The sequence below is a fragment of the Penicillium antarcticum genome, assembly GCF_028974205.1.
Source record: "Penicillium antarcticum strain IBT 31339 chromosome Unknown utg000006l_segment0_segment0, whole genome shotgun sequence".
In the NCBI taxonomy this organism is placed as follows: Eukaryota; Fungi; Ascomycota; class Eurotiomycetes; order Eurotiales; family Aspergillaceae; genus Penicillium; species Penicillium antarcticum.
The window spans coordinates 21,236-48,286 of record NW_026695304.1 but is presented as its reverse complement, the minus strand read 5'-3'; the positions used below and the strand labels follow the sequence as shown (position 1 = coordinate 48,286).

The 27,051-nt window shown below is 48.4% G+C and overlaps 7 protein-coding genes across 7 annotated transcripts; 2 read left to right on the top strand and 5 right to left on the bottom strand.

Annotated features, from left to right (window-relative positions):
- N7508_006102 (uncharacterized protein) lies at positions 1-702 on the top strand (the record flags this gene model as incomplete). The annotated part of the gene is made up of 1 exon (XM_058464168.1): positions 1-702. The coding sequence occupies one exon, from the start codon at positions 1-3 to the stop codon at positions 700-702; it is 702 nt and encodes a 233-aa protein (XP_058318021.1).
- Positions 703-5,784: 5,082 nt separating this feature from the next.
- Positions 5,785-9,188, bottom strand: N7508_006101 (uncharacterized protein; the record flags this gene model as incomplete). The annotated part of the gene is made up of 7 exons (XM_058464167.1): positions 5,785-6,138; positions 6,192-6,478; positions 6,537-6,664; positions 6,743-6,938; positions 6,989-7,745; positions 7,804-8,955; positions 9,108-9,188. 7 exons carry the CDS (start codon positions 9,186-9,188, stop codon positions 5,785-5,787), a joined length of 2,955 nt encoding a protein of 984 aa, XP_058318020.1.
- A 2,833-nt stretch (positions 9,189-12,021) lies between these two features.
- Positions 12,022-12,276, bottom strand: N7508_006100 (uncharacterized protein; the record flags this gene model as incomplete). Its single annotated transcript, XM_058464166.1, has 1 exon — positions 12,022-12,276. The coding sequence occupies one exon, from the start codon at positions 12,274-12,276 to the stop codon at positions 12,022-12,024; it is 255 nt and encodes an 84-aa protein (XP_058318019.1).
- Positions 12,277-14,621: 2,345 nt separating this feature from the next.
- N7508_006099 (Allergen) lies at positions 14,622-15,395 on the top strand (the record flags this gene model as incomplete). The annotated part of the gene is made up of 1 exon (XM_058464165.1): positions 14,622-15,395. The coding sequence occupies one exon, from the start codon at positions 14,622-14,624 to the stop codon at positions 15,393-15,395; it is 774 nt and encodes a 257-aa protein (XP_058318018.1).
- Positions 15,396-16,609: 1,214 nt separating this feature from the next.
- N7508_006098 (Isochorismatase-like protein) lies at positions 16,610-17,209 on the bottom strand (the record flags this gene model as incomplete). Its single annotated transcript, XM_058464164.1, has 1 exon — positions 16,610-17,209. One exon carries the CDS (start codon positions 17,207-17,209, stop codon positions 16,610-16,612), a length of 600 nt encoding a protein of 199 aa, XP_058318017.1.
- Positions 17,210-18,675: 1,466 nt separating this feature from the next.
- On the bottom strand, positions 18,676-19,414 carry N7508_006097 (uncharacterized protein; the record flags this gene model as incomplete). Its single annotated transcript, XM_058464163.1, has 3 exons — positions 18,676-19,071; positions 19,134-19,159; positions 19,210-19,414. 3 exons carry the CDS (start codon positions 19,412-19,414, stop codon positions 18,676-18,678), a joined length of 627 nt encoding a protein of 208 aa, XP_058318016.1.
- Positions 19,415-21,897: 2,483 nt separating this feature from the next.
- N7508_006096 (uncharacterized protein) lies at positions 21,898-26,913 on the bottom strand (the record flags this gene model as incomplete). Its single annotated transcript, XM_058464162.1, has 12 exons — positions 21,898-22,138; positions 22,213-22,593; positions 22,659-22,742; positions 22,809-23,542; positions 23,653-23,819; positions 23,914-24,240; positions 24,294-24,456; positions 24,506-25,425; positions 25,473-25,752; positions 25,782-26,001; positions 26,117-26,607; positions 26,698-26,913. 12 exons carry the CDS (start codon positions 26,911-26,913, stop codon positions 21,898-21,900), a joined length of 4,224 nt encoding a protein of 1,407 aa, XP_058318015.1.
- Positions 26,914-27,051: the final 138 nt, after the last annotated feature.

The window sequence follows — 27,051 nt, the reverse complement described above, 5'->3', positions numbered from 1 at the left end:
ATGCGTTGTCCCTATCCCAAGGCAACTCTTATCAAGTTCTTCGACTACCTACGATGGTCACAAGAACAGCCAACAGGGGCTAGTGTCACGCAAGAGTACCACAATGCGACAACCACCTCTGGCGAAATTCCCTTATACGTGGCCGTCCGAGAAGACCGGCTTTGTGCGATCAAGTGGTTAGCGGGGGACTATCCACCTACCATGCTGTTCGCTAACCCGAGGGTACCGATCAACATTAACGTGTTAAACGTAGCCGGCTACAGCCCGTTCGACGAGTGCCTTTCCCGGTTTACCGATGCCAGTGTCGCGGTCTTTGCCCGTATTCTACCTCTCCAGACAGACTTCCTGCCGGGCTTAGGCGGCTCGGTGGCCCTTCCAACCTTTCAAGTAACCGAGGTCCTCGTTTCCAAATTCGTTGCTGTGGCGGATACCGAGCGGGTTCGGCTCGAGGCTGCGCGTGGAGCCAAGGCCATCAAAGAACGGGAGTTCCGTATGCTACGGGCTAATTCTCGGCGTATCATTGGGCGGAAATGGCGGATTCTCTCGAAGCAGCTCCGGCCAGCATGGTTTACCTCCATAGAGTTCCGTCGGGCATTTCGCGGGCTCGCAACAAATAAGAATCATTGGCTCCGTGCAAGCCTACTAAGCGGGAAGGATACTATCACAAGACAGTCCAGTAGATTTGATCGTGATAACGTTTAGGACTAGAGCCTATGACGTAGAATAATAGGTGATCTTTATAGTATGTCATAGATCTAGACAATATTTCCTTTGAAGCCTGATATCCTCATAGCGGCCAAGTCTACACTTATACTCTATTTTCAATTATAGTATGGTGGACTGACGGTTCTCTGTAAACCATATAGACAGGATAATGTCTGGCAAGTCTTGGCTTTCCCTTTCCGTTTTAGTGCTCACCCCATGCCGCTTTTTGCTCACTGAGTAAAACTGAGCACACCCCTGAGTATTATATAAGCATTGTTTTCGCTCACTGAGCATCACCTGACCATTACGTAAGCCAGATCATCCCTCACTGAGCAATCCGATCCCACTCACTGAGCGTGACCTGAGCGCTCTGATTTGCTCACTGAGCATTCCGATCCCACTCACTGAGCGTGACCTGACCGCTCTGACTTGCTCACTGAGCGCGACCTGAGCGAAGAGGAAGAGCTTCGTCAGCAGCTAAGTCAGTAGCTCACCTCAATAAAATGCACCACGCTAGCCTCATCCAATGCAGTTTTTGACCAACACACTTGACCGTTGTCCCCACAACGAAAGGATGGCATGGCCGTTGATCCTGGTTGTTTCGTCTCCAACAGCATAGTGGGGCCACATTTATTAACATTACTATCTTACGGCTATGCCACTATTCAACTCGTCGAGTTTCCCATCCCCGATACCGTCTCTACTTGGTTGCGTAAAATATCCCACCCTCAATTTTCGGTTTTACAAAATCTAAGAATATCCCAGAAACCCCCAATTAGGTGGTTTGTAATCCAATCTGGGTGATTTATTCTGGTTCTTCTTTTCCGCTTGATCTTCGACGGATTGTCACTGTTGCTGTTTGCCGCTTGCTCCTAGGAATACGACTTCAACTCTAGCGACCTGAACATCTGCAAAACCATTCTAGACGTATCGGCCATGTCTACTGGATGGTCTAGCCTCCCATATTGGCATTCGCGACCCCTCATTTGCCCGAGATATTCTAACTAGCACCCCGGAAAAAAAACACCTCATACTAAGCAAATGAAGCCTGGTAGGTATTCCTAGGAGCTTCCAGACCTTTCGCGCCGCCACAATGTGATGGTGAGACAGGATAGATCCTAGGAGCTCAAGTGCTGGTAACCAATTCGCGAGAACTGGTACCGCTAATTCTGAGAGTCAAAGGATATAAAGAAACACCGATCCCTCCTCAAGGCCTCATGAAATCTGTTCATAAGTTTAGCAACTTCAGTAATCCAGGTCTGTCTCTTTTCAACCCCTCAGCCAGAGTAAAAGCCTAACTATTATGCAGATTGTCTGATGCCGCAAAGAAAACCGACAAACTGATCGCATCCAATATTTCACATCCGATGCGAGTTGCAATGCCATGTCCTGCATATGCCCGAGCTCCGAGTTCGTAATATATGGTCAAGAGCCAAATGGGAAGATGTACGTGACTTTCATTCTTGTGCCCGGGGGTGGGGTGGATTTGCAGGGGCCTGTGGCTAACTTATTTTAGGAGCATGGAATCCACCGGGATCTGAGAGGGAACGGATTTTGGCTTATTCCCTGCTCTCACTACACGTACAAAACCCATTTTACTTGCGCATGCTCATTTTGTCAGTTACCCCGACGCAAATAGTAAATCGGGTATGGCGTGCTTCCCCCGGTTGAGCTGGACCGACGATAGCAAGTAAGCTTGATCTGTGATACACATTCTTCTCGATCTTGCCCGCACGGACATAGACCAATGGCTGTGAGACGTCTGAATCTTTCACTAAATTGGCCTAACCTGATTTAGCATACGGCACAATAGTACTACTTCGGAAACTCAGAAGGCCCCAGGTGGAGTATTACACATGAAAGAGAAAGTTTGAAGATGCCACGAATACGCATCAAAATGAGCCCTCGCCCCTTTATCGCTAATGAGCACGTGCCTAATCTGACTATCGGCCATGCTACGATAATCAGCCTCGCTTGCCAGTCTTCAGTCTGTATCATTTCACTCTGACTTATAGGCATCCTTTTGCCTCTGGTCCGTACTTGTTCGACCATGCTTTTTCCGGCTGTAGGACTTGAAAACTTTCAGTCGAGACATAATATTCGAGAGAACAGAAAGAGCTCATCTATTCGAGCGAAGATGCGCATCCTGCAAAGCCAACATCAACTGAACAGCTTTCTACACTCAATTCTTATGCGTACAAAAGCATTCTCAACCTCTTCAAGACAATCCGCTCCATTGGGTTTCCACTTTCGCTGCCATGAAGCGCACCTGATAATGACCAACAAAAATTGACACCGAAATTCTGTGGCAATTTCAACCTGTTCGGACTTAACACCTAAAAGGCCGTATTCTACATTATGCCCGCGGCGTTCTAGCTTCATGTTGCAGATCTGGATTACAGTTTTTAATTATCTTATTATATTGTCTATGTTTGCCAGGTCGATACTGTTGGATTACATATGGCAGGTTTAGAATGTTGTGATTTGGGTCTCTTGCAGAGTATGACCCAAGCCGCATCATCGAAATTGCACTATCAATAGGAATGAACGAGCTCATTGAAAACCACTTGGACTTCATTTTGTATCCCCTTACGGTGGATATATGGACAAGCCCGACAACCTACTCCCATATACTTGAATTATTTCTGAAGACACGTTAAATCTTAGAAAATCAAATTCGCAGAAAGTGCAATTACGCCTTGAGACTTGATAAATAGCCAGGCCATTTTTCGATCTTCAGCTTAGTCAGTGATGTTCTGGGCCCGTATTAAATACAACCGTTTGTTATTTACCAACGTAAGGTAATTACAAGGGCTTCGTCCTGTCTGCACAGCCACCGCTATAATACAGATAAGCCACAATACTTGGAACATCTGTAATCTGAGAGGTACATGAAACAGGTATGGTCTTGTATGATACTATTATCGTAATAGTGCTGTTGCGGCTCTTAGTCCTTTTGGCCAATGATACCTCTTATGAATCGTGGGATTTCATTTAAGCGCTCCATAAACGAATACCGAATCATGAAACTGTCTTAGACTAAACCTTGCTTCTGAGGGCTACGGCTTCTCAGAGGTCGATGACACTTATCCGAGGGCTTACGGGAGTAACCTAGCAGCAAGTGGGTTGGTACTTCTTGTTCCTGGGAACTTCTAAGCTTCACAAGTACTGCTAGGAGCTTCCTTACTGCTGTGACTGTTTGTGGATGCTTGGGTTTTACCACTACGCCATCTGGCCGAAAAAGGCACAATGTTTGGTCGGCGACCAAACACCTAAGCTAATATATGCTTGATCTCTGACACCCCTAGCAACACATCAATTCCTAGGAGCCACTACAGTTGCATTTGAGAGTAAAACTCTTTCAAATCAATATTATCTAAATATCGTTAGGCATCACGGTTGCTTGTGTTTTACCACTAGGCTAGCTAAACCAATGAAATAACTTTAACAGACCCGGTTTGTTAAGGGTTATGCACCCTTTTACGGTATAAAAGTAGCTCCCCCCGGGAACTTTCAATTTCTATTTGAGGGATTCCCACTGTGGGAAGATAAAAGTCCTCCCAGGTCAGCAGGTAGTGCAAAAACGGGCGACGATTCTCCCGTCAACAACTTATGTCATTGGTGTTCCATATTCAGGTAACTGGTCAAGGCAATTGAACAACTCGCATAATTGGCCTACATCATGGACAGTAAAATTCCTTAGAAAGCAGTTTTCACACACGTGTAGAATGGAACAGATGAATTTGCTGGCTATGATATCTTTGCAATTGTGGGGGCTACCACGACACAAACATTATTTAATTCCTGATCGGTGATGACGGGCTAAAATGATATTGGTCAACACAACAGTGTGTAACAGGATGGTTTTTATTTTGATCCCACCGCCTGGTCAATTGCTACCCTGGACAGCCGGTGTAGAAGATACGTAGAATTGAGTTCAAAAATGGATCCACTTAACATCCCACTCGTCATCCGCCGATTAGATATCGTTTTAAACACCTCTCATGAATTGGCCTTTGGGGAATACTAATCATGGACAAATCAACGATATGTTAGCTTCGCACAAATTTGAAGTGGCAAAGCATGCGATGGTGCCGTACACATTTTGGCCAATTTATCATAGGCCAAAATTTCGGGGGCTGGGGGTTTGCACGACCGACCTTCTACTGATTCGCAAACGGGGTGCTTTTCGGTTATTGACCCCAGGAGTCCATAGTGCATTTGTTTGCAGCTTAACTTGTTCTTAACTTTTTCTTAACCGCCTGCTGCTTACCATTTATTGCTGACTGTTTGTCGATCATTTGCAGTTAACCGTCCACCCTTCACCATTTACCGTCTGTTGTGAGCATTGTTAATCTCTCATTGTTAAACGTGCACTGTGTCACCATCGCTGCGTTGCTGACCTATCTTTGCTCACATATTATCTTTGTTGAACTTTTTTTATTGAATCTTTTTCTATTGTCCTCCCGGCACGCTTGCGAACACATGACACTAGCGTTGCCAGCGCCAGTGGTCATCGAATATTCGGTTACCTTGCACCTTGCCCTCAAAATGACTGGTTGAATGCCTGGCAGACGCTGGAAAAGCAGGAGAAACTCGTGGCCATGCACCTTGAGATTCAAATTATCGCTGGGGATAAAGGTGACTCACATCGGCTTTAAGCTACAGATGAACGGTGATTGGGCCCGAAGATGGCACCAAGCACGATGTTAATTTGAACCCGCAAAAACAAGTCAATGAGAACATTGTGTCCTGAAGTAAGCTTTCACTGTCACGTATACATCTTCCTTGGTCAGGATGGCAAAACATAATTCTGTCCGATTTATTTGTTCCTTGGCGCCGTAATCAATACGTCACAGTACTGCACGACGGCTGCAGCACCTGTATCGCGCCCATTCCACTCATCCTCCAGGAGTTCGAAGGCAAACAGTCACCGCCAATCTGCAGGAAGCCTCGGCTCCTGATATGTATACGCCCAAAAGCCAACCTATCAGCGAGATAGCATAATTGTCGCTTTTAGATGATTAAGTGCCATTATGTCAATTCCATGCGAAATATTTTGGTACAGACCGCGCCACTTCAAAACCTGTCGCGTAAACCATGGGAACGAAGAGTCTGTGCCATAACCATTTGATACATTAAAGCCATCGTCGACTTTATCGAAGTAGCGTCAGAAGTATTCGTGTAGTGAACGCAGATTTTACGGCCCTTTGTGCTATTTATCTGCTGGAAACGGTGGCCAAAATATCCCGCTGCACCCCGCATGGTGGCGTCGGAGTCGGTGAAATCTGTAAAGTGTCGAGAGATGGGTGAATAATGTAGTTTTTCTTCGAAAACGTCCAGTTTGTCCAAGACAAGGAGAACTGGCTTGTTTTTCAAATAGTCGCTGTTGGCCAAGGAGTCGAAGAGCCTCATTGCTTCCTGCATCAGGTTCTGCGTTCGCATTAGAAATCGTTGTCGGGCACGGCATTTGACTTAACACGCACAGAGCGATGACCCTCAACTAGGCACTGATCATAACTGGACAGTGCGACCACGAACATGAGGCAATCCACGTCTTCAAAGCAATGCATCCACTTTTTTCTTCCCAGACATTGGCCACCTAGATCCACCACGCGCCAATTGATGTCGGTCAGTGTAAAGGAGATCTCGGCAGCTCCATTACTTTGGTGATGAGTGTAGAGAATGTCCTCCCGTTCGTCCTCAGAGTAGCCATGTAGGGATATGATCCTCATTTGCTCGATAATTGTCGATTTGCCTGTATCATCGGGCCCTAAAGATCGGCTTCGGTCAGCAAACCGTCCGATAGTTAAGCTGGCCCATGCACGTACCAAGTAAAAGAACATTGGTGGTCTCCCTCGCAACTTCCCTTTCGGATTTTAATAGCCCGTCAATATGAGAGTTGCGACGTGATGCTTCATCTTCCACATTGTTCGGCGTAGTTCCCATTCCCATCCACCTCATGACCGCCTATTTAAGAAACATCAGGCGAGTTAACTGCTGTCCCTCCAGGGTGAATTTCTCTGAGCACATGTACATCATCAAATCTTGAATAGTCGCTTCATGAAGAGATCCTCGACGATAATGGCAGATGTCTCGCGCACTATTAAAAAGCCGTTCCACGCCCGCGCCGGTGGCAGGAACCGAAAGCAAGTCGCGTGCAAGCCGAGAAAGCACTGGGAATTCGCGCTCATGTTCTCTCCAATACAGCCGTGGTGGAACGGGAACATTTGCTATTAGAAAGTCAGTTAGTCGTCTAAGTGTAGCATGCTAGTTGCCGTACCTTCTCTGAGATACTGATCCACCTCGTCATGCTCTGTCCCTTCATGGAGCATAAAGCCATCAACTGGTTCAAGCAGCCGATCAAGTTCCGAACTTTGCAGTGCGGAAGCACGATGTACTGTGCGAAGCAATAGTTCGGGGTTTTGTTGTTGATACTGCGTGAAACATGTTCTCAAGTATTCACAATACCTTTTTGAAGTTTCCTCATGGCAAGTAGAATACTCCCTATCATCAAAAGCAGATAGTTTATATTGAGGAGCAAGTAGAGTTCCCGTGCCGTAGAGAAAACCGTGGTCGCGATAGGTCTTCTCATAGTACTCTTTCAGTTTCTGCCTCGCAGCAAGCAGCGCGGTATACATATCCTTCTTCCAAGGCGTCGTCTTTTTCTTTAATTTTCGATTTGACCGTTCAATATGCTCCAGAAGTTTCCTATACACAAGGAACACGCTATGAATCGTAACATCTTTGGTCTTCATCAGAGCCATAGTGAACCGAAAGAACGGTTTGGTCAAGTGGACCAGGTAGTCAATCTGTCGCCATTCAACATCGGTAACCTTGAACTGCGAGTATTCATGATCGCAGCAGTATTTGTCGATGATATTTCGTAGTCGACGCGCACGACGAAGCATGAGGAACGTGGAATTCCAGCGTGTTTGAACATCATGTAACGGAAATAGCCGGGTACCGCCTGATTGAAGACATAAAAATGCATCTCGCCGTTGGGGGCTTGCATTAACAAACACCGCGAATGATCGAATCTGTCTTGATAAGTACTCTGTCTGTGTTGGCAGTCGCTTACGAAGACTCGAGGCTCACCTTTGCCAGGGCATGAGCCACGTCCCCGTGATTTGCTGAGTCCCTTAAACTAATAGCTTGAGTGTCAGACCAAAAAGTCCTCACTTCTTTATTCTTGGGCGCTGCTCTAATATGCCCTAAAAGCTGTTTCAGGCAAAGTTGGATCACATGGGCCATACAAGGAACCCGGACAATAGATTCCCTAGAGCCAATCGCGCCAGTGGATATCAGTTTTTCCTGCAAAGCGCGGATCAAGGTCTCATTATTGGTCGCATTATCTGTTGTAACACTGAAGATGCGATCTAAGAGTTTGCGTTCCTTTAGTAACTGATGGAGAACATCGCTGAGATTGCTCCCTGTGTGAGGACCGTGTAGCGGTTCAAAGCCAAGGAGCATTTCCCGGTAGTTCCAAGCTTTGTCGATGAAGTAGACTGTGATTGCCATGAACGCTTGCTGGAATGGGCTAGTCCAACAATCTAAAGCAAGTGACACCTTAGCATCTTCAGGCAGATCTAGTAACTGCGACTCTTGTTGAACCGTAACCGCATCCCGGAGCCGTCTTCGCAGGGTTTTTGCTGACGGAAATTCCAGTGTCCCAGGTCCAGAGTATAAGAGGTTGAGCAGTCTCTGGAACACAGGGTTCTCCACTGTTTGAAACGGCAACCGAAGACAGGTGATAGTCTTCAATAGTTGCTCCTCAAGTTGGAATGCTGTTACCCTGTACCCACTGAGTGACTCCCTGAGGGAATGATTTTGTAACGAATCCGAGATCAGAGCTTGATGAGATCCTCTTTTCTTTCCCTTGCGACAAGCGTTGGATTTTTGGTGTCTACTCATAGCGCTTGTCCCGTTCTTTTTGTACTGCGGGTGGTCAAGCAGAGTAAGGCAGGCTTGGCAGAAGACCCGTGGGAGGCCAGAATCGATATCGGCTACTTGGTCAAAGTGTTTCCAAACGTCGGCGTGACGCGACTCAGTAGACCATTTGATTTGGGACTGACCGTCCCCGTTCAGCTTCTGGCCATACTCGGTTTCCTCCCACCAACCTAGAAATTCTCTCTCTAGGGCCGACTGGTACAAAATCCAGTTCTTTCTGCGTTGAGGTCCCACACGTTTTAGCGTCGCCGGAGGTCTTCGACTGGTTATATCGTAGCTCTCGCGGGATCCGGTGAAAGGCTGTAGGCCGTCTTAGTATACCTGTGGTGAATCCTGCGACAGCTAAGGACACGAAGGAGGGAATTTATTCTCATACAGAAGATTGAATATCCGAGTCTAAGAAAACGTCAGACGATGGCTCAATAGAGAGCAGAGGATTAAAAGCCTGATACATTGATCGCGATGACGAGGAGGAAGAAGAAGACACCATATTGATGGTCCATGTAATCAGGGTTGAAAATTAATTTCTTCATCTTGAGTGCTTAAACGTAGCTTTTGTTGAAGTCGCGTTGTGCGTTTGGATCTATCTATTCGTGAGTCGCGTAAACCCGCGGGTACCCAAAACCCAACCCAACCCAAACCTGAGCGACTTTAGGAGGGCGCTGAGAACATCACAAGTCGTTAGTTTAGTTCGTCAAGTCTTAAATTATTGTCTTGATATAGTGTGGTAAGCTTAGAATACATTAAGTCCTCGTAAGTTCATCGATATGGCTATGTATCCCTCAGGATAAAAAAAGAACGTAGTGAGAAAGATCGAGCTATGCAGATAACGTATTCGATAAGCGAGCTGGCCACCCCATGCGAGCTGGCCACCCCATCAAAAACGCGCCGCGTAATTAGACTGTCTCTATTCAACCACCTACCATGCCGCCAATTCGCTCTCAATGCTCTCAAAAACGTGTAGAGCAAGAGGGTAGGATCTTATTAGCTATTGAAGCTATTCAGAAACAAGAATTTAGCTCTGTACGTAGAGCTGCAGCGGTTTTTGATGTCCCCCGCTCCACGCTCTCGGCGCGTCTTAATGGCATCACCTATCGCGCCGAAACTCGCGCCAACAGCCATAAATTGACTGTTTTCGAGGAGGAATCGCTTTATAATTGGATCCTCTCACTCGACGATCGTGGAGCTGCTCCTCGGCCTCGTATAGTACGAGAAGCAGCTGATTTACTACTTAAAGCGCGCGGGTCAACTCCACCTATTACTGTCGGCGAAAAATGGGTCGAAAACTTCGTTAAACGGCACCCTGACCTCTCTACTCGATTCTCGCGATCGTACGACTACCGGCGGGCTCAATGCGAGGATGAAAAGGCGATTTTAATGTGGTTTAACTTCGTGAAAGCTACGATCGAAAAGTACGGCATTGTCGGCGACGATATCTACAATTTCGACGAAACTGGCTTCGCCCTCGGCCTTACGGCTACTGCGAAGGTTATTATAAGGAGAACGTACGGTCGGAGAGCCGTTTTGCAACCTAGAAACCGCGAATAGGTGACCTTAATTGAAGCTATTAGTGCGGGAGGGTGGGTGCTTCCGCTATGCGTTATTTTTAAAGGCAAGGTCCTTATAGAGGCATGGTTCAAGGATACCAACCTCCTATTAGACTAGCGCTTCGAATTGAGTAATAATGGATGGACAACCGATAAAATAGGTCTTAACTAGCTCCAAAAGCTTTTTATTCTATCGACTATAAGCCGGACGAAGGGGAGGTATCGTCTTCTTATCCTCGACGGTCATGGCAGCTATCTTACGCCTCAATTTGACTCGATTTGCTCTCAAAACGATATTATACCTATCTGTATACCGTCGCATTCCTCTCACCTCCTATAACCTCTCGATATCGGCTATTTTAGGGTACTAAAACGGGCGTACGGGGAGCTAGTAGACTCGCAAATAAAGCTTTGTATTAGTCGTATCGATAAATACGACTTCCTTATAGCTTATCCTCGGGCCCGGAGAGAGGCATTTAAGCCGGAAACTATTCTTAATAGCTTCGCAGCTGCTGGTATCGCTCCTTTTGATCCGAATCGCGTGATTTCGAAGCTAAATATACGCCTTATTACTCCTCCACCTCCTCCGAGTCGAGGAAGCGATTCTAGCCGCAATTTTACGCCGAAAACCCCGTATATAGTGAAGGACGTACGCCGGCAAGCTTCCTCTATTAAGAAAATGCTACAAGAGGACCCCTCGCGCGCCGAAAAAGCCTTTGAGCAGATCGTGAAAGGCTGCCATCTAGCTATACACGGCGCTACGATTATACGCCAGGAAAACCGCGAATTACGTGCCGCCAATGCGAAAACAACCTAGAAAAGGAAGCGTACGAGGAAGCGAATAGCTCATAAAGGTGGAATATCGGTTCTAGAGGCTATGTCAATAGTTTCAGGACCGGAAATAGTTCATGAAGCTAGCTCAGGTCGAGATAGAGCTGTATCGCCGACGCCGAATCGGACCAATAAGAGGAGACCACAACGATGCAGCCTCTGTAAAAACCTAGGACATAGGAGAAATAGGTGCCCGGAGATGTCTGAATAGCTTCAATTTTACTGAATTTATGTTGTGGTTGAAAAATTCAATAATAATGGTAGATTTAATAGGTGGGTGGCCAGCTCGCATGGGGTGGTCAGCTCGCTTATCGAATACGTTATATATATATTCTGATAAGGAGCAGGCATTGTTTAAATGTAATACCCACTCAAGAGCGTGACAATAATAAAATACCAAGATTACGCTAGGTGACTAATCAGTTTTATTCACGATTTATCCCCATTTTTGGGTATTTTGGGCAACCCGCGGGTACCCGCCAAGAACCCATGGGCGGGTACATGAAGTCCAAAACCCGCGGTGGGTTGCCCGTGGGCGGGTAAAGAAGTTGAAAACCCAACCCAAACCCGCGCTTGGCGAGGTCGTAGGCTACGACCGAATCTTCATATAATCCATGTGATCACGTGCTGACATCTGCTGTCTGTGCCTTTTTATCATTAACCATGGCTTGGTTTTAGTTCAGTGGTAAATCAGGAAAGGGAACTGCAGTTTCACGACTCGGCGACATTCTTTAATTCTGCTATAGGGAAGACTCTAGAAACGGTTGTAGAAAAGGACAAAGAAAGTTGTACATTCACTGAATCGGATTCTGCTTGCCACCCCATTAATTCAAGCTTTCCCAAGAGCACCAGAGGACTAGATACTCGGTCTTCAGCTGGCCATTTCGAGTAATATTTCTTTTTGCTATCGCTTTGATGGGTCTCTTCTCGAGGCTCGGTATCTGGATAACGTGGTGAGAAGAGCCAGACCCTTACACACTTGCTCTGCTCATACCTGTCGATCCCCACGGCTCGAGTAGTCGTATATAATGCTCATTACAGGATCCTCCATATTGGAACTGTTATCTGAGACGTAAGAGAGCTCTTCTGCATCGGAAGCTAGGAATGCTCGATCTTCGCTCATTTCCGAAGGGACATAATCAGAGTCAAGTTCTGAGTCTGAGACATCCTGGGGCTCTGAATCCTGAGAGCCCAGCGTGGCTCCGCTACAAGACGTGTCATCATAGGAACTGGGCGGCGTCATAGGTGCACTTCGAAAGATTCAGTTGTCGCTAAAATTATGAACTTTGACCAACACCTGATACTGATTAGAGACCAGCTTTTATAGACAATAGATGGGTCACAGTCGGAACCTGAGCGGAGAACGCTTTTCTATGGGTTCATTTAACCGGCCCTCGAGAATGACGTGTAGTTTCCCTATGTCTAATCCAAGGATTGAGCGTTTGGTTTCAACGGGACGAGAAGACATTAACAAGCGACCACGCTCTGCATAATCATAAACGGCTTACGGTTAAAAGCCAGAGTGCCCGTATTGGAGTCCTTCCTTTTTTTGCAAGCAGATAGTTGTCCCTAACGATAGAACCTGGATTGCGAGATTACGAGACAGTAAAATCCCTTTCATTTGAGGCTTCCTAGGCTGACGGCTGGGCTTATAAAGAATATATGTCGGCTACGGTTCTACTAGATACAGGGCCTATCAACATTCTCACTAATACTGTGTTTAAGCAGTATTGCAAATGAAGTGTCTGACAATATGGTACTCCGCGTGCTCCCTTGGTTAACTGCCGTGTTATTTTCGATCCCTGTAAGTTCCGTTCCAGTTCGTACAGGTCACAGGATCCTCAACTCGATCAGGTCACTAGTCTGGTCATTGGCCCAGAGTATAGGTCACAAAATGAGAAGGTACTGTATTGTACTTTTACCGTAACCCGACCTAGAAATTGTGCCGGATATTGCTGAAGACTCTCCAGCCACCGGATCCGTGCAGTTATTGCAACGTTCAGGACAACCTGTTCCATGATACTTCCAAATTGGAAATGTGGAATATGCCCGATCGAGTAGGCTTTGAGACTGAAAAGGGTGCAGAGCTTCATACGGTCCACTTGCATAGAGGGCATTCGCATTCGATACGGCATGATATACGGCAAAACTCGCGAGACCACCATTTGCCCTGATCTCCGTGCGCATATTTGCCCTCGGTCAGTTTAGAAAGGTCCTGCCACGCTTTTAGTCCCTGGATTATGGATTACAACCTAGAGAGAGACATATTACTCTGATACTTGGCCAGATGAATTGAATATTTGACTGAATTAGATTCACCGCGTACCAGGATCTGTCGTCGGCGTTAAATTTAGGATGCATCGGCCAAAGATTTAGAACGCGGAGGTTGCGTATCTTCATTTTCCGCCGGGTCTAAATCGATCTTAGCCATTCAGCTATGCCGTTTCTTCGGATCGGAAAGAATCATGTGCTGGAAGTCACGCAGTTCCGCCAGCAATGGATCCGGACTCCGATGAGTTAGATAGGCTCTGGTAAAACTGGTTAAACCCGGTAGAATAAAGATGCTTCAGCTCGCAGAGAAACTTATGGCCAGTGAATTATAGTCTGGCCATGATGAAATGAAAGGCCAACCTCTTAAGTGGGGGCATAGGTGTAAACCTAGCTGAATCCAGTCACACAAAAGGGAAGGCAAGTCTTGGAAATGACTAGTTGATGTGGACGGAATCCCGAATGATTATTTCAAATAGACATTTGCAGGTTCCGTCAATTTCAACAGTCACCTTTGATGAATGCGGACCATAAATGAAGCTAATACCGGTTATTAGCTTACGTGATTAATCTGGAAAAGAATGCATCTGAACTGTTTATGATGAACCGTCTTGACTACCCACGCAAATTGTTCCCTTTGAATTGACACGGTCGGTCACCGCAATGGCTTTGGATTGAACGAATTTAGCCAGTTAGTCACGAAAGCACTGCGCCGCTTTAATTGGTTAGCGAGAGAACAGTCGGTGAACCTCGTTCCAGCTCGTCATTTAGGGCACCGTTTGGGATGTCTAATAGAGCAAACTTGATAGACTGACATTGCCCTATGTTCAAGTGCCAAGTACGCCTCGGCTCTCGATCGCACCCAATTCCTCCCTAGGTTTCTCTTAAACACTATCCAGCGGTGTTGTCTGCCCTTCGTGGACTCCTCTATTCTAAGGGGAGGTCTGGTGGCTTTTTCCCAGCAAATATTTACATATTTACACTCAGAGCGCAAAGGAACCCAAGCTTTGTGCCAAAAAACGCCCCGGTCGATCAAACGCACTTTCTATGTTAAAACGAGCCAGCCATACACATGACCCGACGAGCTCAAGTAATGAACGGATTGTATTTGCTGTGTCGAACTCGATTCTAAACAAACACCCCCACTGATGTATGTGTGATAGATTGTGTGTGGTCTTCTTATCATTAAGTGTTTCGTGTGATGTGGCCTTTAAATGTGTTTTGATGCATTTTGTTTTCGTCTTGTGAAGACAAAATTGACCTCCAAGAGGGGAGCGCCTGCCACACAGTTCTCACGAACATTTTAATTTTTCGATCAGTATGCGTGTGCTCCACTGGATCACCTGGATCATCGCCATTGGCAGTCCTGGAATTTGTTTTCAGGCCGATGATCGACTCCACAATACCGCTATGTCGCGAGTAACTCCAGATAAGGTTCTCGTGGGCTCTAGGGAACAGTATTCGATTCTCGGATTTGGTGCGTCCACAAAATCCAGCGGCAGTGGTGTGCAATACTCGGGCAACGTCGGCAGTCCATATGGGAGCAATGTTATTGAAGTCCCAGCTACACAGGCTCACCGATATAAATATGTTGTTCGTTTTGAGCGACTGGGTAAAGGCGACAACTGGACCGTCGTAATCTGGAACAAAATTGCGCCCGATGGTACCATAGGAGGATGGTATGGAAAGGCCTGCAAAAAGTTTGCCTTAGCAGCGGGCCAAATCCGTTACATCGCGTTCAACGAAGATTCCCAAGGTGGATGGGCTGCAGCGCCCGGTTCTCTCGTTCCAGCTGATGGCAATGGCGGCTACGCTTCGACCTGGGGTGAATTCGACTTCGGTTCCACGGTCAATCTGGGCTGGTCGGGGTTTGATGTTTCTGCCATAGCTGCACAAAACGCTGGCCTTGAGGTTCAGGGTATGAAGATCTGCGAGGTTCTCACCCATATTTGCTCTTATATTGGTCCAGCAGCCGCCTTTGTCCACAACGCCTACACAAGTGCTGTGGCTGACATCGGTGGTATTGGCGGCAAGCTTGCCCCTGGTCCAGTAAGACTCGCAGTCACTATTGGTTACAATATCACACACGCATAATAATCTAGATGCTCACCGAAATAATCTCTGTTTCAATAATGCCCCTATGCCCAATTTACCATACAAAGCTGTCTCAGGGGAGACGGAGAGCAATAGAAGATCTCAGTCACATGATGTCCATCAAGGAGGCCTCAGCGGTATTAAAGACTAATTAAACTCAACACAGTCATTGAAACCAGCAGCTTGCCATTTTGTGAATCTGTTCTCATGTATATTTACTTGGACATCACTTGCGGTGAGCACTAGCGGGGAAGGATCAGGCCACCGTATTTGCTCTTTCCCCTATTTCTGTATTCTGTGCTTCTAGATAGAGGCGGACCGGTTTCCCGGAAGGGGCAAGGCCCAAGGGGGAGAAGGGGAGCTCGCTGCTTTAAGCCTTTATAGTCACACTAGCTCTCCTCGTGGTCGGGGCAGGGACGCCTGCTGGCGGCGCCGGAAGTGACCACCCGGGCCACTCGACATACTGAGTCACCGCTTTATCGTGAGGATTGCCAAGTTTGTGATTGCTCTCCTTCCATCCGCCCTCATCCTATGAATAGTCATATTAGCCAAGATCTTAAGTGTAGTTGTGCCGTACTTTGGAAGTGCAGCAACATGCAATGGTAAATACGCGACGCCGCGAACACTTGCTCAGTTTCCGTCAGGGGCGGCTATATCCGCTGTAAGGTCTAGACGATTCACAGACGCTTCACATTACCCCATGATCCCGAAATCATTCATGAACTGGTATGAGACTAGAACGGCTTTTATCGTACAGAGAGTGGATTTCTCCCCAAGACCACTTTACACGGCAAAGTTTCCTACTTGATTTAGAGTACATTTCATCTGGCCCTTTATAAGGTGTGCCGGTTGTCCACTTTCATTGATTCGACCGGAGAAAATGCCAATGGTGGCAGAGATGACCTTTTGGCCCTAGCCGATTTGTCTTTCTGCATGCCAGACAGTGATGAGCTGTGGAATGCTCCATTAGATGCAGAATCCAAGGTGTTAAACAAGTGTGATCCGTCAGCAGTCACAAGGGATAATGGAGATGCGAAAAACTGGATATCTCAAGCAACTGCTCTTCTACATGACGCACGAGTTGGCTTTGATTGGATATAGCTGCAGAAAATACTATAGAAGATGCGGCTTATTAGCCGTAAATCAAGAGGCATTTCTGTAAAAAGCAACGATTGAACATATTTCCACACTACTATTTTCATCGTGGCCAACTATTACGCGCTGATATCCCCCGCAGAAATTACAGTCCCGAAGGCGTCCGCCAACTCGCTCAGAGTGATGGCCACAAGATCCTCGGCACTGACTCCAGGAATTTCCCGATCACCCACAGCATCTTTTGCAACAAGCACATCATATCCCCGCTCAGCTCCTGCTCGGGCGGTGGTAGAAATGCATACATGCGCCATGTATCCGACCAGAACAATCTTCTTGCCCACGTTGCCTAACCCTTCAAGGTACTCGTGGAGGTCGGTCTGGGCAAAGGAGCTTGGGAAGTGCTTCTTGATGACCTTCTCACCCGACCTGGGAGTGAGCTCACTGAATTCTTCTGCCAATTCAGTGCCTGGTGTGAAGATGGGTGCTCCAGCTGGCACCTCGTGTACGACGTGGATAATGTTCTTGCCATTGCCACCGTTTCGGTAGCGAGCCAGAAGGTCTGCAATTACTTTGCGGCTTTGGTCAACCGACTTGACCTTCAACTGGCCGGAGGCATATTCGTTTTGGGCGTCGATAATGACAAGGGTCGAGTCTTGCACAGAGGCAGTGGAGGCAGAGACGCCAATGATGTTGCGGAACGATTGAGCGGCAGACGACATGGTGAAGTGTTTATCACTATAGCAAGAGAGAAGGATGTAACTTTCAGAGAGACGTCGATGAACTTCAAGACATGGCCTGGCTTAAATGTTGGTTGATCTTGTATTCTGCAGACTTCTGCGGATCCCGCATCACCTCTACATTATTTAGCGACTGGAAAGTCGGGTGGGATGCCGATGGCAATGAATCATCAACCCCACATCTGCATGGGTTAGTTAGGATGATCTAAGGCCTTGGCGGATTATCTAGCCGTTTCAGGAAATACTACCGTCTCCATTGGACACTGGAGCACTCTGCCCTGGAAAGTACCTACTTGCTGACGCACATATTGTGATCTTGATTGTAATCAGCGCAGTCTGATTACTGATTGCATTTCTCATCTTCCTCTTGGATATTCTTGAGAGGGAAGGAAAGCAGCAATAGAACGTAGTAATATTGATGGAGAAGGATGGAAGGAGGAAGAGGAGACTCTCCAAGCTAACCGTGTAGTCACGTGGTGGTCTCGAAAGGAAATATAATAAAATGATAAAAATTTGCATCTGGTGGGGCCTAACACTTGGGAAAGGAATAAGGCCTGTTTAACGGCCACTTTGCCTCCTAAAATTACCATCCTTTTCTTTTTTTTTTTTTTTTTTCTCCTCAGCTACACTTGGAGGAGGAGAGGAGCTCCTTGTCAGTGGAAATGGATTATATCACACATACTGTATTAATTGGATAATATCGGGAGATACTGGGCTGGGTAATCATTGCTAGACTTGTTTAAGTTCTGGTTCCTTTTCACTTTTGACCTTTTAAAGGAGCCAATTCTTCCATTTCTGACCACCCACCGTTCCTCGTTTCACAATCTTTCCCCGAATCCTCCGCTTGGCCTAATTAAGACAGTAGCAATGGGTATCCAAAGAACCCAGACTCATGCTTGATTCCTACTAACGGGTGTGGTCTGTCACGTGCTGGGTCTAGCCATCTTAGGTAAGGCGCACTATCTGCCCAGCAGAATGTCTGGTGGTAATTGCCTCGAGCTTTGAGCACAATCACACGATCAACCTCTTGACTTATGGGACTAGATTCTGGTAGTGGTGCTATGGTAACTGTATGGAAGCATAAATTGTGTTCCGCGTACAAGTGCGGTTGGCATACAACAAACGCAACAGAATTTGTGAAAGGTGAGCCCAAGATATATAATGAATAGTACGATTTGAAGTTTCAACCACGAACCTAGTGAACATGGCCCTCTATGGCCTAGGTGAGCCCTTCGCGCTCGTTATATCTGCTAATGTGCCATATGACCAACACCCGCGTTGTTACACGTAAAAACGCGTATTTTGCACGGTTATAGCCGCGTTGCGATGGAAGCAAAGTGATATTTCCCAAAACGGGAGTTCAACTTTGGACCCACTCAACAGCACCCATTGGCCGGAGCGCTGGCGCTCGGAGGATGACAAGAACACGAGAACACGCGATCACAATGTCAGTCAAGCCACTTCGTCGCGTACGGAAACTGCGGTATTCCAAGCACCTTGCTGTCTTTGCTATCACCAGATTCACGTCGTCTGCCTTCGTGCAACTTTGGCCTGCTCCACTCTTTGGCTTGATAATCCTGCAAAACCCGCATAGCTTCGGTGATCCCATTTGTGACACGAACCAACTCGTCTTCTAGGTGAGTTTCTCGAGATGAACTACTGTCCAACTCGTCCTGAAGCCGACGGATGTTTCCTTGCAATGTGCGAACCTCGCCGAGGGACCCTTGAAGATGGATGCTGTGGCGGTCAAGCTCGTCCTTCAATTTATGATTGGCGCATTCCAGCCCGCGGATCTTCGCCGTGAAAGAGCCGCTTTCCTCCTCGTCGCTACGGGCTGGGCCAGACTATATTCAAATTTAGCATTGCGTTGGCCTCGTCAGACAAATGTAGGGATCGCAAGGCTCACCTCTTCTCTTGGCACGTGGTCTCGTTCTAATTGGGCAACTGTAGCGTCTGCGGAGTGACTGCCTCAAGCGACTGACCCAATTCCCCGCAAATGGACTTGTACAGGCCGACACTTCCACTACCCAAGTCTGACCGCAACAAGCTCTTCTTGGTATCCGTCACCGACGAAGCGTATCCATCTCCGACCGATGGCTGTAGGCGGACTTGGCTGGAAGCGACTACAAGGCCATGTCGGTCACCTGACGGGGATTGTTTTCGCTCATCAGGACGAGGGAAGACCATAACATATATATATGGGCTGCTAATGTCTCACGGCACTGTTGTCTGAAGAAGGCGCGCTTCTTATTGCTTGTAAGGACCACGATTGTATTTGATCTGTCAAACAAGGCTGCAAACCCTTGATATATGTTCAGTTCAGGCGTTAGAGATCGTATGCCTTGAGGACTTATCGGTTGAAGGCGATCTGATTGTCTTTCAAGCATGAACATCCCAGTTGGACCAACCGGTTACCGAAACACGAATTTGACCGAACGTTGGAAACTGGCAACAGGCCATGAAGATCGGGCAGCATTGAGTTGACCACGACGGTTGTATTCGCAATATCAGTCAGATTCGTGACCAGAATCTGGAGAATTGACTCGACGTAAGGACGCAGCGCCGGCATAGAAGGTATCACCAGACCAGTCGTTCGCCCTCAGCACTATGTAGAGCGCTTTCCCTCATCTCTTTGCCTGGCACGAATTTGTAACAGTTCAGAGGCGAGCCCCAATGAGTACGGGATCGGAACCACAGCTAAGAGCCCTTTTATAGGAGTGTGTGTGTGAGTGTGTGAAATCATTTACCCTGACCCATCGCTGAGCGATATGCAGGCTACCGCAACTAGATACATCCTTGTATGTACATGTAGGACGTACCGCTGCCTAAAAACGAACTTAGAGCCTAGTCAAGGCCTGTCGTGGCCCAGTACCAGTTTCGCTGTTACAGTAGGCTGCCCTCATGGAGCGCGACTTCGAAATCATTGTGATGCCTCCGCATAGTCCAGTACCGCCTCAACAGTGCTAGCCCGCGGTGGCCGTGTTTGGCTTACTCTCCTTACCGTCTTTACAGCCCCCTAGATGGCTTGATACGCTATTGAATGCATCGCCGATTTTCCTCCGTAGCTCCTGTCAGGTTTCTCAATCTCGGGCAGTCTACAAGCACGTGGACCACGGATTCTTGCGCGCCGCACACGCATTTGTCGTTTTCGGCGAGACCGCGAGCCTTGCGGTATGTTGATAGCCATGAGTGCCCGGTCCGTAGTTGTTTCAGCAGGTAGGCTCGGTTCCTCGGCAGTGAGCCATATAGCCGCCTAGTGTATTTGGAGGGCAGCGATTCGTCAATTCTGCGGAGGTGAATCCCTTTTGTGGACGCTCTCCATTCCTATTTCCAGTGTGCGCGAATGTGATCGCGAATGAATGCTTTCTCCATGGAAAGTAGGAGGCAGAATGGATGGCTCTTGCCTGGGCTGGCTGCCTCCATGGCCAGTCGATACGCAGCATCGTTTCCTGGGTCATCACAGTGTCCCGGCATCGGTTGCAGGCGGAGGGCAATTCCACGGGTTCGAAGTTCTGAACCCGCTTGCAAGATGGCGTGGATCATTCGTTGCTCTGTCTTAGTACCCGGATTCCGAATTGCTTGTAGCGCGGATATGCTGTCGCACAAGATCATAGCTGATGTTTGTGATGTAGTCACTGACCTCTCGTTTTGTTGAGCGAGTTTGGGAAAGCAAAAACCAAAAAATTTGACGGCAAAACTCATAAAACGATCTGTCGTTAATTATCGTTGGCCTCTCAAGGGACCCTTTTCCAGGTAGCCTGAAGAACACCAAGATATCGCGACAGAACAGCTTGTAGAAAATAAAAGATTTTCCTCCTAGGCCGAATGCTCTGTATGATCGGATGAAAGGTCAAATTCTTGATTTAGGTTGTGAGCGGCAAGCCTAGCAAGAACAAGGGTCCATTCATCCAAAGACATTCAACTAGAGAAAGGAAGTAGGGAGAGAGAGACGGAGCTAATCGACAACAACTAAACCCCAAACCGACCAATCAACATCCTCCATTCTTACCGCCTCTGCGGTTCTGCCACCCACACAGTCCTCAAGCAACATCGCCCCGTAGTGCTTCACTTCCATGCGTCACATTGAGGACCAGTCTCTCACTGTTTGTACTGGAGCATGATCAGGCGTATGGATACGGTTCTTGATTTATCTGGAAAGAAGCGCCTGCATAGCCATTACGATACTAGTTAAGCTCCAACAGGTTAATAGAACTTTGATTGATTGATTGATTGGTTGACCCTTAACCTGATCGGGTCCATAGTCTTGAGAGTTTCCGCGAGGGGAAACTGGAAGCATGATCTATGTTGTATCTGCGTCTCTGAGCCCGTGGTAGAGCGCTCCACATGGGATGTTCACGGGGCAAAATGTGTACGGTACTACTATCGGTGTCTCATGCATTGTTCATCGACCTCACAAAAGTGTTGGAAACTTCTTCCAAAGGACGCAGTCTATCAGGCGAAGTCGCCATTATAGACGAGTACATAAATAACGCTCAGAGTCTAGTCTATAAATTGCCCCGGCGAGCGGACATATTGTTGAACCTTTTCCACGCTCAAAGCGGCATTCGTCCACGAAGTTTTCCCACCACATCCTTGACATCACGAGCGTCGGAAGTCGGGCGCGACCTCATCGAGCCTTCGTCGGGTCTACTATGCCAACCTAGCAACTACTACGATTTTTGGCTGCTGATCTGTGAGTTTGCCTTGCTGAACGTGCTGGCGAAGAGCGAGTCGGGCTTCTGCAGCAACTCGCGCGGGTCGCCAAATTCGGCGATCTGACCTTTGTCCATGACCATGACGCGGTCAAACTGCGATAAGATCTCGAGACGGTGCGCGACATAGAGTACCGTCGAGCCCTCGAAGCCTCCCAGCACAGCAGAGTCCATGATTTGCTGAGTGTTGGTATCGGCTCTGGATACGATTGCGAGGTCAATCCTCTTGCCTCAAATGTGGAACGGTGATTCTTCAGTAGGACTGAGGCTTACCTGCTCGTAGGTTCGTCCAGCAGAACCAAGCGACTCTTGTGAAGGAGTGCTCGCACGATGCAGAAGATCTGCTTCTCTCCATGGGAAAGCAGATCGTCAACGATGAGCGTGTCGAGGCCGTCTCGCTCATGGAACCTTTCGTACAGGCCGTGCTCTTTGAGGACCGCGATAATCTTTTCGTCACTAGGAACTTGTACCGCACCTAGAGTCAGATTCGTCCGCACGTCCACAGGTAGCAACAGGGCATTTTGCGGGACCACTGTTATGCTCGAACGTAGCGAGTCTGGTTCGAGGACAGAGATGTTCCTGTCGTCGATGATTATGCTACCCTGCTGTATGTGAACGAGACCGAGGATAGACGAGATGAGTGTGCTTTTCCCACTGGAGCGCCATTGTTAGCATAACGGATGAGACGACCCAGCGACAGCGGGGATCGGCTTCCATACCTGCCAGTGCGCCCGCAAATTCCAACCTTCCACTCTGGCCGGATCTTGAGTGTTACATTAGATACGACAGGAGGCATAGTATCACTGCCAATTTGAAACGCGTCAGCTCTACCCTGCCTCTCCCGATGCCACCAGTGTCGCAAGACTCACCTGTATGCCAGTGAAACATTGCAGAACTCTACCGTCCCTTTGCTCGGCCAGTCGAAGGGTGGCATCGTGCTTCTATAGGGCGAGAACTCGGAGGGAGTATTTTCAGCAAAGTTGTTGATGCGCCGCATAGCACCGAGGGAGGTTTCCAGCTCCGTCCATTGCGAAATCAAGAGTTTGATCGAGGTGCCCAATCCCACTATGCTGAACAGCGCCAGCCCAAGGCCCGCCTCATGCGTTCTGGCCGAGATTGAGATGACGATGATCGCAAGGGCCGCAGTCACGAGATCGAGGACAAGACTGAGCAGGTTCTGCGCGGTCGCTAGGAGGTAGAACGGCACTTGAGATGCGACGATATGTCTCCTTGACTGGATCTGGGTATGACTCAACCACCCGAAAGCTCGGATGGTCGCGAGGCCTTCGACAGATCGAACAAACAGTGACACAATAGGAGCTTTGGCCTCAAGATCCAGCAACCGTAATTGACAGGACGTCGGCAGATACACAGATTGGATGCAATACACCACTACCAGCAGAAAGGGGATAGCTATTCCCGAATAGTGCGAACCAATGATGAGAGTGACGCATTGAGCCAGCAGCTGCAAGAAGACGAGGACAGTACCGATAAAGGCTAAGGGAACTTCTTGATCTATGATGGCAAGGTCTTGAGCGAATCTGTTCAAGGGATCCGTCAGCGATCCCAAGCTTATGACTTGATACATACCTGGTGGTAATACCTGTTGGTTATCGAACCTCTGTCGGTTGTGGCGAGAAAAGAAAGGGGAGCACTACAGTAGATGCTGTCAGTGGACGAAGTAGACGGCGAGGAGGAGTGATGGCAACTTACGAAAGAAGCGCTTTGGCTAGCAATGCGTGAAATTTGATGGAAATGCGTGGTGCGATTCCCAGTGTGAATTGTACACAGGCTGCCGCGAATGCGCACAAGGCGAGACTGCTCAAACCCAAGTAGAGGCCCGTAAGGGTACCAATACTGCTGTGCTGATCTACCGAAGTCTGTGAGACCCAGGTTTGCAAGTAAATTTCTGTCATATCGATGTTTGTCAGCTTCCTGAACGAATCCCATCGTCGCGGATAAGGGACAACTCACGCGGGTAAGTAATTCCCACTACAAAAATGACAACCAGGAAGACGAATACCAACAACCCGATTCTTCCAGCAACCTTCATAAACATGACGTAGAGAGCGAGTTCCCCTGACTTCTCAAACCCTTCAAGGCGATCGCCGTTCGCTTCTATCAAGAGTCGCGCTTCTGTGTTGTTGTCTTCACTCAACTCCCTGGAACGTGCTACACGCACAGTGTTCGAATCGTGGGACAATGGAGATGCGACGTGCTGTTGGTACGACGCGCTTTCAGTCAGTACGGGTCCTTCGGGCCCCAGCGAAAGCGTTGCGATGCTGCTAGGCAAAGGCTTCCCTATTTTCATGTCAGAGGCGACCATAATCTGGCGAACAAGCGGCTGGACGCACGTGAACTCGAGACCAAGAAAGTAGTGATGGAATGTTCTTGAATGAAGCCGCGTGCACCGACGAGATTCTCAAGCACGAGATGCTCCGTGTTGGCATCTAATCCGCTCAGACAATCATCCAAGACCAAGATCCGCGGGCGTGCGTAGATGGCACGAGCTAAACCCTACAGGTTTGTTAGCTGGCTTCACGATGCAGAGGTCCAGATGACGAACAATGCGAGTCTTTTGGCCTCCGCTCAAAGTGGTCCCGTTGCCAACACAAAGACAGGCATCTCCTCCGGGGATGCTCTCCAGGTCAGCCTCCAGTGCACAAATGCGAATCGTGTTAGCGTATCGTTCGGGGTCGAAAGGCGCGGGACCAGTAATGTTTTCCCGGATGCTAACATGATCCAACCAGGGGTTCTGATCGCAATAGCCGATGATTTTGTCGCCGACAGCTACCTCACCCGCGCAGTAACGCACCTCACCAAGTATCATTTTCAGAAGCGTGGATTTTCCTGATGCTATTGGGCCTACCACGCGAACGACCATGCCGGGCTTGACTTCGAAGCTGGCCTTCTGGATAACGTCGTGGCCGTCCTCATCGTACTTTGCGCTGGCATGATTCATGGCCACGCCTGATTGCGGAGGCTCAGCCGGACTGTTTGTTTTACGAGGGTCTAACCTGTAGTGCTTGGTGCACAGTTCTTGTACGCGCGAAATGCAACCTACGGCTGTCACCGTGCCAAATATTGAATCGATCAGTTGCCCGATACTCGACGTGAGGATGTTGAAGAGCGTCAATGTCCCGAAGGCAACACTGGCACTCAAGACCTCCCCGTCGCCAGAGTTGTGCAGCAGCACGTACGTGGCGAATCCAAAAGCCGGGACTAGTGCAGTGGCGGCTTGTGCCAACGTGGCTACCACAATCACGAACGCTCGAAACCTCTGAGAACGTTGGACCTCGTGAACCCTTGCGGCAGTGAGACTGCTAAGGAGCGCAGCTGTGTAACCCATCATCTTGATACTCTTGAACTCGGCCAGAATCTTCACCACCTGAGCGACGCGGGTCTCGGTAGCTTCGAACCAGTGTTTCTGAGCTTTGCTGCCGCCAAGCGACACAAGAAATACAGCAGCCATGCAGACTGCTCCCACTATAGATCAGCATACGGTTTATCCTAAGTAGGGGTCAGCATAATACCAATGGAGACACCAAGCCCAGTAACCATGGCAATACCAATGGAACGCTCAATTAGGAACAGTGATATCGCTGTAGTGATCATGTTGGCCCAGATTTCGTGGATATCGCGAAAACCGAACTGAATACGCTCAATGTCTGCACTGACCAAGGTCGTAGCTGAGCCGGCGAGCTCGATCGCAGAGTCTAGGTGCGAAAGGCGTTGGAATACAAAGTCTGTAAGGCTGGCTCGCATGGCGACGGCAGCCCGCACGGCATTCTGGCGATAAAGACAGTATGTTACCTGTCAAACCAGAGTTAGAAAGGACAGACCTCTGGGTCTATCAACGGCAGGGAGCGACTGACTGCCATGCCAAGGTAGACCAACACATAGGCACCAACTAGCGCGTTCTGGGACTGTTGAGTAGCCTTAGGATTGGAGACCGACGCCGTGGCCGTCTCGACAAGAAAGGCTTGTGCTAGGGTCAAGCTTAGAAAGCAAGCGCGTGGGAGTATCGGACTGAGCAGGTCTCGCCAGTGGAGTTGGACAAGACTGTAAAACAGTGGTTGGTCAAGATCTGTGCAGAATATTCAGCTTGCTGTTACACCTATTTGCCAAATGCTTACGGAGGCTTATACCAGTGATGGCAGTTTCTTTTAGTATGCACGTAGTCAACCTGGGATCGACCGAAGGCATCGTCGCGGATGTGAATGTGTTCCGGTAACCATATGCAAAAGTCGGTGCAATCCAAGTGAGTAACGAACGTTCCACAATGCCGCGCCTCTCTTCAGGAGAAGGCTTTCCGACGCCCTCTTCCCTCATGAGGGCATCCTTTGGTGCCACTTCTAGTCCAAGAGCGATCACCATCAAGGCCACAGTAACAGTAAAACTTATAACGACGCCATCCGAACTCGGCATGTACCACAGAGTGCGGGCGCGAGCCGCATTCAACGGCGCAGCGGCAAGGAGGTACAACGTGAGGAGTGACGAGGGACGAGGAGATCTTCGATGTTCTAGGTATGACAGGGCGCCCATGACGACGATCGCGAGCAGCCCAATTGCGGTAACGGGAATCGTCGCTCGAGTGTTGGCAGAAGTATTCTTGCAGGCAAAGGCAAGGAAGAGTATATGTGAGATGAAAATAAGAGGGTAAATAATCTGTCGCCTGAGTCGTAAGTTTCGAAATTCCCTCCTTAGTTTGGGGGAGGAGGTTGCCGGAATTGCACTTTGATGCAACATAGATCTTACCAACTTGAAGAGCCCTAGGAGAGATGAGCGTACGACGACATTAGCACGGATGAGCTCAGGTCCCCGCCATGCAAGTGCCAGCAGCAGCAGACACGAGGCGGGGAGCACGAATAGGATCGTCTCTTCGAAGAGCAACGTGAAGTCGAAGTCGTCCAGGCAGCCCTCCACCACGGGGCCAAAGACATCTTCGTCCACGCGTGCACACTTCCCGCGCATCTTCAGGGCTGTTCAGAAAGGCAGAGCGTGAGGTGTTACGAGGCCACCTGCAATTGGAGTGGAAGGGTCAAAGAGAAATGGCAAGAGTCAAGACTGAAATCCGACTAGGCTTCAGGTAACTTAACACGTTACGGGAGA